At 35.4% G+C, this 12626-nt stretch overlaps 1 protein-coding gene across 4 annotated transcripts in view; it reads left to right on the forward strand.

The window, feature by feature from the left end:
• Window positions 1-12626, forward strand: part of LOC135123356 (bone morphogenetic protein receptor type-1B) — a 371222-nt gene that overhangs the window by 312547 nt on the left and 46049 nt on the right. Inside the window, exon 2 of one of the 4 annotated variants that reach the window (XM_064047924.1) lies at window positions 11698-11738. The exons of the other annotated variants lie outside the window; for them this stretch is intronic. Coding sequence (XP_063903994.1) covers window positions 11732-11738 — 7 coding nt within the window. The 5' untranslated portion in view covers window positions 11698-11731. The remainder of the gene's footprint in view (window positions 1-11697; window positions 11739-12626) is intronic. 4 annotated transcript variants of the gene reach the window in all.

The following is a 12626-nucleotide window of genomic DNA, read 5'->3' on the forward strand; positions in this document are numbered from 1 at the left end:
GCAGCAGTGAAATTCAAACGGCTGCCGTACGCGTCATGACCAACTAGAGCAGAAATTTAAAAAATCAGCCGGTATACCAAATTCCAAAAAAAAAATGGTGCGTATATTTTTTTGAAACACGAAAGCTGAAATTTTGTAATGAATAACTCATTTGTTGGAATGCTGAAAACCCTATTTAATAACAATTACACTCACCGGCAAAAAAATCGAATCATTAGTATTTTTGTAGAAATCTTCAATAAATTCTGGTGTGCGTCACATTTATAAGACAAATTAGTTTATCTAGGGCAAAGGAGATGAGAAGGTAACGAGACCTTCGCTGAAGTTGCAACAATTACGAGTTTATTAAAAAATACCAGAAAATCCATTACATTAAACCAACAAAAGACTACTTAACATATCATTAATAACGACTGTTGCCGCTTCTAGCTTGCATTAGGGTTGCCATACGTCTTGCCATGCCTTCTATGAGGTGTCTAATCTCAGCCTGGGCTAATTGGTCAAATTCTTCAACTAGAGCATTTGCAAGATCTCTTATGTGTTGTATGGCCGGCACACGTGCTCTGATACGTCTACCTAACATGTCCCACACATGCTCAATTGGATTCAGGTCGGGACTGCGTGCTGGTCATTCCATACGTGAAATCCCGAATTCGTCGAGGTAGGTTTGTACAACTCTAGCGATATGTGGTCTAGCATTATCATGCATTAGAATAAAATTATTGCCAATAAAAGGAGCAAAAGGTACGACATGCTCTTGAAGAATATTTGCTACATATCGATCAGCATTCATTGTGCCTCTATCCACCACTACAAGTTCCGTGCGAGCCTCGGCAGAAATTCCTGCCCAGACCATCACTGAACCTCCATGAAAACTTTGTCTGGAAACAATATTGCACTGAGCCTACCTTTCGCCTCTTCTTCGCCATACTCTTTGACGGCCGTCAGGAGAACGTAGACAAAAACGCGACTCATCTGTAAAGAGTACTTGGCCCCATTGGGCAAGATCCGAGTTAACGTGTTCTCGAGCAAATGCAAGTCGGGCTACTCTGTGTCGTGGGAGAAGTTCTGGACCACTTGCAGGTCTACGGGCCCTCAATTCAACTGCAGTTAACCTTTTTCTTACAGTTCTTTCACTTACACTAACTCCTCGTGTTTCTTCAAGTTGATTTCTGGCCTCAACTGTGGTCGTATCCCTATTACGGAACACGGCCAGCGTTAAAAAACGGTCATCCCGAGCCGATGTTTTCTTTGGACGACCCAAATCAGGTCTTCGGCTGTTTGATCCAGTCTCATTAAACCGTCGTACAGTTCTGTGAATGCTCACTGGTGATACCCCTAACGTATTGGCAACGTACCGTTAACTTCGACCATCCTGAATAAGAGCAATTGCTCGTGCTGCATTAATGGCCACAATACTCATGTTAATTGACAAAAACACAGTTTTCATCAAATCACAATGACAAACCGTCTGTTAATGCCCTCTAAACGTCACAACTGCAAATCTCATTGTTGGAAAAAACTTATCATCTTCAGATTTGAGGTTCATATCATGTACAAAAAAGAACCAAAAACCTAGTGTTAGTATCTTTTGTGTGATTTTTTCAAAACTGACATTGACTGTAGCCAAACGTTTAAAAAAGGAACCATTTTCAATACAAACTTTGGGTGATTCGCTTTTTTTGCCGGTGAGTGTATTATCTTGTGTTTTGGATTTTTTTCAAAAACATACTTTTTTGACCCAAATTTTTGTTGTTAAACCACCTTCTTAAACGACTAAAAAAAAACTGTTTGCTTCTTCGCGTCCTCGTACTAATTCTCTGATAAAATGCACTTTTTCACACACAACACGTTTAAATATAATAAATATTCATGCAACGTATAGTCTAGTTTCCAGAGGTATCACATTCAGCTTTGTATAATAAACACTTCTTCATTAAATAAACGGTTGCTAAAATCAACAATGCTTTGCACTTTTCCAAATGCATTTCGTTTCTCTGAAAATCAACAGTTTTCATTTTAAGTATTGTCTTTCTTATTTACATTATTTATTTTATTAATGTTGTCTTGCCAAACTCCTACTTACATTTTTATTTTTTTTAGTACGACTGCAGTTGTAAATATTGTCACGTAATTTACCAGTGATTACAAGAAAAAAAAAATTCTTTGTAAGTACGAGAAGTATTGTTCTGTCCTAATCTTTTCAAAACCCTCATTAACCACATTCCATCTTTCTTATCTCCAAATAAACAATCTTCTAAGCCGACAGGCCATATTTCTCCTTCACAATAACTGTCTTTTCCATCACCTAGAACTCATTTCGCAAAACAATGAGTTTTTCGAAAAAAAAAAAAATCGTCACCTGCCGGCGCGCTATTCACCGACCGCATTATTTTGAAAGCGACCCAAACCGCCGCAGACATAACACAAACCAAAATAAAAACCGTAAAAATAACCGAATTCATATAAATAGTCGATCAGACGAACATAAGGAAATCAAAGTGTGTCCCTTCCTCCCCCCTCTCGCTCCGATTCGATCTTGCGTCTTCGTTCAGCGCGCCGACCTTAGCTCCCCGGGTTACGTAAAAAATAACGTAACGCAAAAAAATCCGGCGGTCGTTATTTCCGGCCCGAGGCCCACTGCGATGATGAGCGATTTCGAACACAATAATAATAATCCGAGACCGATACTGTCTGCGCGGAGCGAGCCGCGCTGTTGCCGGATGGACGCTCCGGGAAAAATACGAGGCATTGCTTTCGCGGGGTTCGGTCGAATGGCGCTACCCTTCGCGATATTTGATAGTGGCGTGTCCACTAGGGGTCCGCGAGTGATGTATTTGTTTCTTAATATTTCTAAATTACTTTTTCCTCCCTGAGGGTATAGTAATTGAGTCATTGGGCAAATTGCCACTTTCATGTTTTTTTCAACGTTTCATGACCTCTAGAGTACGAAAAAAGTGGTCTGCCGTTTCGTTATTTCATTTTCTTTAATTTTTCGTTGTTTCAACTGGAATTTTCTCAATTTTTCGGTTTCCCAATTTTTTACTTTTCGATTTTCCAATTCTTCGTTTCCTTAATTTTTCAAGTTGCTGATTTTTAATTTCAGTTTCCCGATTTTTCAGTTTTCATTTCCTTTATTTTTTCTATCTTTCTTTCGATTTTATCTTCCGTTCTTTCAAATATTTATTTTCTCAAATCCTCGGTTTTCCAGTTTTAAATTTTTCTATTTTGCAATTTTTAGATTTCTTTGATCTACAATATATTTAATTTTTCAACTTTAAGTTTTTCAATTTTCAATCTTTGGTCTGCAATTTTTCGATTTTTTTTTTTTTGTTCGGAAAGTTGAAAAATCAAAATTTTGAAAAATTGAAAAACCAAAGAGACCAAAAATCGAGAAACTTGAAGTTTGAAAAAAAAAATGAATGAAAAATTGGAAAGAAAAACGAATCGAATCGAAAAATTGAAAAGCCCAAAAATTGTGAAATCGAAAAATAAATACATAGTATCGTCAAAATTGTAAAGTGGAAAACTGAAATATTGAAAGATCGAAAAATTGAAAAAAATAAAGGAAATACGAAACTGAAACAAAAAAATGAAAATGTAAACATTGTAAATGGATAAATCGACGAAATAAAAATAGAAAAAATTGAAATTCAAATACAAAAAATTATAAAATCGAAACATCGAAAATTTTTAAAAATAAAGTAAACATTGAAAATCGAATATGCGAAGTCGTCCTTTATCCTTGAACCTTGGTCCTTTGACCTTTGTTCTTGGTCCTTTGTCCTTGATCCTTTGTCCTTTGTTCCTGGCCCTCGGTCCTTTTGGTATTTTGGGGATTTGAAGATTATGCTGTTCTGAGGATTTGAGGATTATGGTGTTCTGAGGATTTGACGATTATGCTTTCTGAGGATTTGAGGATAATGCTGTCCTGAGAATTTGACGATGAGGGTGAATTGAGGATTCGATAATTATGGTGTTTTAAGGATCTGAGGAATATGCTGTTCTGAGAATTTGAGGATTATGTTCTTTTGAGGATTTGAGGATTATGCTGTTTTGAGAACTTGTCCTTGGTCCTTCGTCCTTTTGGTCTTTTTCGACCTTCGTCCCTTTCGTTCTTCGTCTTTTTGGTCCTATTCGTCCTTCGTCATTTTCGTCCTGCGTCCACTTCGTCCTTTTCGTCCTTCGTCTTTTTCGTCCTTCGTTTTTTTCGTCCTTCGTCCTTTTCGTCCTGTTCGTCTTTTTCGTCCTGTTCGTCTTTTGTCCTGTTCGTCCTTCGTCCTGTTCGTCCTTCGTCCTTTTCGTCCTTCGTCCTTTTCGTACCTTTCGTCCTTCGTCCTTTTCGTACTTTTCGTCCTTCATTCTTCTCGTCTTTCGTCCTGTTTGTTCTTTTCGTCCTTCGTCCTGTTCGTTCTTTTCGTCCTTCGTCCTGTACGTTCTTTTCGTCCGTTTCGTCCTTCGTCCTTTTCGTCCTTCGTCCTTTTCGTCCTTCGTCCTTTTCGTCCTTCGTCCTTTTCGTCCTTCGTCCTTTTCGTCCTTCGTCCTTTTCGTCCTTCGTCCTTTTCGTCCTTCGTCCTTTTCGTCCTTCAACCTTTTCGTCCTTCGTCCTTTTCCTCCTTCGTCCTTCATCCTTTTCGTTCTTCGTCCTTCATCCTTTTCGTTCTTCGTCCTTTTCCCCCTTCGTCCTTTTCCCTCTTCGTCCTTTTCCTCCTCCCTCCTTTTCATCCTTCGTCCTTTTCGTCCTTTGTCCTTTTCGTAGTTTTCGTCCTTCGTCCTTTTTGGTCCTTTTCGTCATTCTCGTCCTTCGTCCTTCTCGTCCTTCGTCCTTCTCGTTCTTCGTCCCTGTCGTCCTTCGTTCATTTCGTTCTTTTCGTCTTTTTCGTCCTTCGCCCTTATCGTCCTTCGTCCTTATCGTCCTTCGTCCTTTCCGTCCTTTCATCTTTCGTCTTCTTCGTCCTTCGTCCTTTTCATCCTTCGTCCTTCGTCCTTTTGGTCCTTTTCGAAAGTCGAAAAACTGAAATATTGAAAGATCGAAAAATTGACGAAACAAAATTTCGAGAAACTGAAAAAATAAAGGAAATACAAAACTGAAACAAAAAAATGAAATTCAAAAACAAGAAATGATAAAATCGAAACATCGAAAATCGAAAAAACTTGGGAAATTTTAAGTCGAAAAATTGAGAAATCGCAAATTGAAATTGAAGAAACTGAAAACAGAAAATTCGAATAATTAAAAAAGAAAGATAATTAAAAAGAGAAACGAAAAATCGCAAAATTAAAGAATTGAAACATCGGAAAGGTGGAAAACTGGTAAATGAGAAATCTTAAAATAAAAAATTTAAACTTGAAAACAAAATTATAAAATGGGAACATTGAAAAATTGTTAAAATACATAAAGAAAATTAAATACCGAAACAAAACATTGCCAATTGAAAATTCAAAGAAATGAAAAATTTGAAAATTGAATACATAATTAACAATTGAAGATTCGACAAACTCAAATGGAAAAATTGAGCCATCCAAAAATTCCAAACCGAAAAAAGGAAAAATTTTAAAATTGAAATTTTAAAATAAAGAAAACAAAATACCGCAACGAAAAACATTGCAAATCGGAATTGGAAGAAATGAAAATTTTAAGAATAGAAAAAACTCAAAAATTTTAAATTGAAAATCTAAAAATCCAAGAAACATAACAATGAAAATCGGAAAATTGAAGAAAGGAAAAACTTAGAAATCGAAAAATTGAATGACTAAAATTCAAAACTCTGGAAACTAATCGAAAAATTGCAAAATCTAAAAATTAAAACATCCGAAAGTTGGAAAAACGAGAAAATGAAAAATTTAAAAAAACAAATTTGAGAATTTGCAAATAGGAAAATTGAAAGAATTGAAATTAAAGAACAAAACATGATAAAATCGGAACTTTGAAAAATTGTAAAAATAAGGAAAATAAAATACCGAATGGAAACCTTGCAAATCAGAAATTCGAAGAAATGAAAAATTTAAGAAACAAAAAAATGAAAAATGAAAGATCGCAAATCGAAAAACTGAAAGGTCGTATAAATTGAAGAAATAAAGGAGATTAAAAACAAAAACAAAATATTTTTAATCGAAATTTTGAAGAAACTAAAAAATGAAAAATCGAAAAATTGCAAAATCTAAAAATAAAAACATCCGAAAAACGAAAAATTGAATGAAGGAAAATTAAAAAACTTTAAATTAAAAGACAAAAAATTATAAAATCGAAACTTTGTAAATCAGAAATTCGAAGAAGAGAAAAATTTAAGAACTGAAAAAACTCTGGAAGTTTTATCGAAAAACTGAAAGATCGAATAATTGAATAATAATAATAATAATAATAATAATAATAATAATAATAATAGAGTTTATTTCCAACAGACTATGTTAGTCTATAGTGGATACATTCAAAACATAAATTTCATATATAGTATACATTATTAAGATAAAAGAAAATAAATGCATGTACTAAAATACTGACAATTGGATCATAACAATAAACAAGTATATAAGTTAAAACACAAGGTAATAGAATTAAATACAGTGATGTGCAAAAATCTGTAATTAGATTATTGGAGGAGCAGCAATTTGTTTTTCATAGACTTAGACTTAAACGAGTCAAAGAAAATGTCAATATTCTGATTGCAGAGATTGTTATATAATCTAAAACATCGGTATAACGGTGAGTTGAAGTGATGGTATGTATTGGGAATAATAAATTGAAATGTGTGTGGATTCCGACCTGCCATACGCGGTATTACAATATTTATTTGCGACAATAAGTTGGTACTCCCGAGACTGCCATGTAACAGTCTTTGGATGAAGATTAGAGAAGCTAAATTTCTTCTGCTTTCAAGAGAGTGCTCATTAGTCTGCTGTAAAAGATCTTGTTGGTCACAGTGTGTTACCGGGTAAACCCCAAACATTTTAAAGTACAAATATTTAATAAACTTCCTGAGAACTCTTTCCAACGTATAAATGTGGCATTGATGATATGGGGACCAAATGACGCAACCATATTCCAACCTTGAACGAACAAGGGTATAAAATAACCTTTTGATACATTCTACATTTGTGAAGAGTTTAGTGTTTCTGACAATAAATCCAAGAGATCTTAATGCTAAAGATGTGACACGTTCGATGTGCGGAATGAAAGTTAGGGCGCTGTCAATTAAAATACCCAAGTCTAGTATTTCACTGCAATTAGTTAGAGCGAGTCCCTTAATATTGTAATTGTACGATATAGGCTCAGATTTTCTGGAAAAGGTTATTTTTTTACATTTCATCTTGTTTAGCTCTAGCCTATTTAAGTCACACCAAGAGACCAATGAATCTAAGCAATCTTGCAAGATTAAACAATCATCAAATGAGTTAATGATACGCGCCATTTTGAGATCATCAGCTAGAATAAATACCCTACAGTTTAAATTGTCAACAACAACGTTGTAATATATCAAGAAAAGCAGGGGTCCAAGAGTGGACCCTTGTGTCACACCGCTCTTGGCATGGAATAAATCTGATTTGGTACCACTACATTCAACAAATTGATATCGACTAAACATAAATGATTTCATTAGGTCACCCATTGCATCACAAAAGCCATATTGTTTCAATTTCTTCAACAGTATACAATGATGCACTATGTCAAACGCTTTTGTGAGGTCTGTGTATACAGCGTCCACTTGCTGGCGATTGTCTAGTGCTGAAGAAACAAACTGGGTAAATTCCATTAGGTTAGTTGTAGTGGACCGACCTTGGACAAATCCGTGTTGATTAACGTTAATCATAGGTAACATATGGGCATACATAGCTTTGGATACAATACATTCAAATATTTTAGAAAAATTTGAAAGGAGCGCAATAGGTCTGTAATTATGGATGTGTGATCTATTATCAGATTTAAATACTGGTATTATGCGCGACGTTTTCCATACCTTGGGGAAGGTTGATGTTAATATAATAAGGTTATAGATATGGCATAACGGACTTAAGAAACTAGTGATGCAGTCTCTGATAATAAAGGCTGGAATATTATCAGAGCCGCAGACTTTGTTTGGCTTGGTCTTCTTCACTGCTGAGAGGATGTCAGCGTTAGAAATTGACATCTTATGAAAAACGGATGTATTAACGCCACAATTAATCGAAGTTGATAACGACGGGCAACACATCTTATCACAGTAATCACAGCTGGTCAAGACCTGGGTGCTTGATGGTATAACACAGGTACAATTAATAGCACAGGTACAATCACAATTAGGCAAATAAACACTAGAAAAATGGTGTGAAAAAGCATTAACAATGTCTTGCTGATTGCTCAATGTCTGGTCGCCAAATTTCATAACCCCCGGCATGACTGTACTTTTATTCTTTTGGTGGATAAAAGACCAAAATTTGTTAGGGTCATTTTTTAGTGATTCCTCCATAGATCTAATATAGGCACTGAAAGCTTGACGGACTTCTTTATTGATGTCACGACGTATGTTCTTTATCGCATCTAAGTAGTACAGAAGTTTGGATTTTCTGTATTTGTCATTAAGCTGTCTCTTCGTTCTTATCAAACTAATTATTTGATTAGTATACCAGATTGGATATGTAGACGACTTAAGATGAACTTTTTGTCGGGGCACATACTTGTCTAAAGTGTCATATAGGATAGAATAAAAATTGGAGCAGGATAGCTCGACAGTAGTTGATGACAAGACGGAGGACCAATCCACTGAAACTAAAGCATCATAAAGTTCAGGGTAGTTCGCTTTTCGAAAGTTATATTTGTGTTCGTCTGCTACCCTTTCAAATGGCCTAGACATATCCTTCTTTAAAGAAATGTTTAATTCAAGACAGGGATGATGGTGGTCTTCTGAAATTAGAGGGGGGAAGTGTCTATTAACCTCAACGTTAAAGTCCTTGGTGCTCATAATTAAATCTAGCGTTCTACCATTCCGATTGACCACACTGTTGTGTTGAGCCAGATTATTAAAAGATTGAAATTGCAACAGTGCTCTAACAACCGAAGAAGCTTTAATCCCCTGAACCAAAGGCAGTTCTGGTAAGTTGAAATCACCAGCAATTAATACTGGAGACGAATAATCCAATTGCGTATCAAGGAAGTCGAACAGGAGCTCATATTTATCTAGCTTCATGGACGGTGGAATATACAATACAACAACAGTAAGTTGTAGTTCACTTGTGACTATTTTTGCCGCTACCAGATTTACTTCAGGAATAGGAGATTGAATACTTACTACAACAGAATTAAAGTTATTATTAATTGCTGCCAGTACTCCACCACCTCTGCCCTCCATCCTGTCACATCTATAAACATTGTAGTGTGCGGGAACAACTTCACTTGACAAAGTATTTACATTAAGCCACGATTCTGAAATGAGTATAACATCGGCATCAGATGCTTGACAATTGATGTTAAATTCACTTGATTTTGTGTTGAGTCCTCTTACATTTTGATAAATTACACAATAGTGAAATGGGTTAATATTATTGGAGTATGTCTGTTGGAACATATTTAGTTTTTTCTAGCAATTCTTGGTAAACCGTTGACATACTTGAGAATGATGTCCTTCTCACCCTGGTCTAATCTTTCTCTATATTCTTTACGAGTTTTATAGGCTATATTTTGTTGAGTTTTCGTTAAATCAGCATTGATATAGATATTATTCTTACGTATTCTAGATCTTAGGACCGTACGAGCAACTTCTGAATTTATGAACTTCACTTTTACCAATCTGGATCTGTTTGGTGTAAACTTTCCTATTTTATAAATTGAACAGATATGGTTAGTATCAAGATTCGGTACAATCGAATTCAACAAGGATACAGTAGGTGTATTATCATTGTCGTCGGCTGTATCAGGAAGACCACTTATAACTACATTACTCGATCTATTTATCCTATCAACCGCCTCTTCAATGATGGATTCTTCTGAGATAGAATTAGGGTTATGTTGCTGCTGTTTATTATTCTTCAGATCCTCGACTTCCTTACGTAATAAGATGTTCTCACTTAGCAGCTTCTGGATATCATCTTTAAGCTCCTTGATGGTTGTAGCTAGGAATGCAATACTCTCAGGGAGACTTGACTTCACTTCATTCGGATTAGAGGTTAGGTTTTCAAGAGTATGCAATGTGTTATCTCCGATTGGGGTTAAAGCGTCTTGTTCACAACATTTTTTTTTTCTCTCACATCCTATATGTGAATATAGATCACAATTAGGACACTGTATACGCCTTTTCACAGCAGGAGTGTTACAAACGAAGCACAAAACTTTACTTTCACCTTGCTTATCCGCCATGTTAAAGTAATTGAAGAAATAAAGAGAATAAAAAACAAAAAAAACATTGTTAATCGAGAAAATGAAGAAATGAAAAACTGAAAAAATTTTAATGCAAAAGACAAATTATTAAATCGAAACACTGAAAGCTCGAAAAATTGGAAAAAAAGTGAAAAATCTAAAAGTAAAAAATTGAAAATTTGCAAAAAGAAAAATTGAGGAAACAAAAAATTGAAAAAAATTGAATTAAAAATAAAGAAAATAAAATACCGATAGGAAACATTACAAATCAAAAATTGGAAGAAATGAAAAATTGAAGTAACAAAAAAATAAAAAATTAAATGCCAAGTCGAAAAATTGAAAAAACGATAAACTCAATCATTGAATAATTGAAGAAATAAAGAGTATAAAAACAGAAACGACACACTGAAAATCGAAATTTTGAAGAAATGAAAATATCAAGAACTGAAAAATTACAAAATCAACAAATTTAAACTTTTAAGTTAAAAAAGCAGCTCCAATAAAAAAATTGATGTTTTGTGTTTGAAACTCAAGGTCACGAATCCACATTGCTACGCCACTGGGTTTCGCGAACTTACATGGTCTAAGTACCTATTATAATATTTAAATATTTTAGAAACAAATCCAGAAAAACTAATTTGAGAAACACAAAAGAAAATTTACGATAACAATGAAAAAATCGTAAGTGAGCGCACCCAAAGTCCATTTTCGAAAATAGTCCATTGTCTCGCCGCCCCGTCTGGCAACGCCGCGCCTCGCCTCCTCCGTTGGAACTTAAACTTTAGAACTTCTATTTCTGTCACTTTGGCTGACCGCCGTCTGTCTGTGCAGTAAAAAAGATGACATAACAAACACATCTGCAAAGGATGGACCGAAAATAATCAGAAGCACCTGCGTTATTTGCGCCGGGATTATTTTCGGGATCGGCGGACGGGATGATGCGTCGCGCCACCTGTCGCCCGAATTCGGAAAATGAGCATTACTTGTGCATGTGCGTGTACATATTATCGTTATTATTTTTTTACGTAAGCACCGACTTAGCCGGAATCGACTTATTACCGCGAAAAGTAGACATGACATGACTTAATGGAAACGTCCAGGAAACGGAGCAGAATGAAATATTAATTGGATATCGACGGGCGCTCGCGAAAACGTTTTTATTGAGCTTTTGGCGGATTTTTGGCACGCGATCCTAGAAAAATTGGGACGCGACCAGATGCGGCGTAACCGCAAAAACACAGGTGTTGGTTGGCTCGGGAATGGAATTTGGCGTGGATGTACGGGGTGTTGGATTTGTAATGGTTGTGTGTTTGATGCTGTGATAATGTCGAGGTGTACTTTCGCGTGGTAGTAATGTGTGTTTTTTGTTGCAGGTGAGTTCTTCATTTGACTTCTAGAAAGGCAACCATGCTGGGTAAGGAAGTTTAGATTCTAAATGTGTTAGTAGGTTTTTGTGTTTTTTTTTTTGCACCCTGTATGGAAATTGCGTTGCCTTGTATCATTCGAAGTGTGAACGACATCTGAAGTGTTAATTGTATACAGATATAAATAACGCGACAAATGAAACAAATAAACGACTACCTCTAACGACCGAAGGAATTCATTCACGACAAAATGGATTACGTTCATGACAAAATAATTAAATAGCCGGTTTATACCCTGGAAGAGTAGGCTAAGAACGTCAAATTTTCAACAAAAACTGACAATACATATTTATCTACAAAAAATGTCCCAGACATGTTCCATTGGATTTAAATCGGGTGACCGTGGCGGCCAAACCAAAAGATTGACGTTATTTTCGGTCAGGAAGTCTAAAGTCATTTTAGCGTAATGAGCGCGGGCATTATCTTGTTGGAAAATGACTTTTGGAAGGTCTTCAGAATTTAATAAATTGTTCGTTTCAGCGTTATAAGTCTACTTCTTCGGATGGTACTATTAAAATTCCAAACAAATCCGATACTAGATGTGAAATTTCAGCTCGCTTTGTTTGACAGAGGGGAGCAAATTCGGAATTGATTTTATTGGAACGAATATAATGTTTTACATAAATTAAAAATTACGACTAATGACCATCTAACATACGTTTTAATGGCAAAGCCAAGGTCTGAACCGAGTAAAGCGCTCAAGGTATTAGCGATTTAGTGGTAGCGGTTTTTTAATTATTCTAGTTTAGTTTTATTTACAACAGAAAAAAGGAAAGTTTTTTAATTAATTAGGAGAAATATAAACAACCTATAATAACACTATTAATAAATAAATCACCATAATCCTGTTGAGTTTTATTAAGGAAATTTTCATAATG

This window comes from Zophobas morio, unplaced genomic scaffold, assembly GCF_036711695.1.
Source record: "Zophobas morio isolate AGI-343-1 ecotype UQ-CSIRO unplaced genomic scaffold, CSIRO_AGI_Zmor_V1 ptg000006l, whole genome shotgun sequence".
NCBI classification, from domain to species: Eukaryota; Metazoa; Arthropoda; class Insecta; order Coleoptera; family Tenebrionidae; genus Zophobas; species Zophobas morio.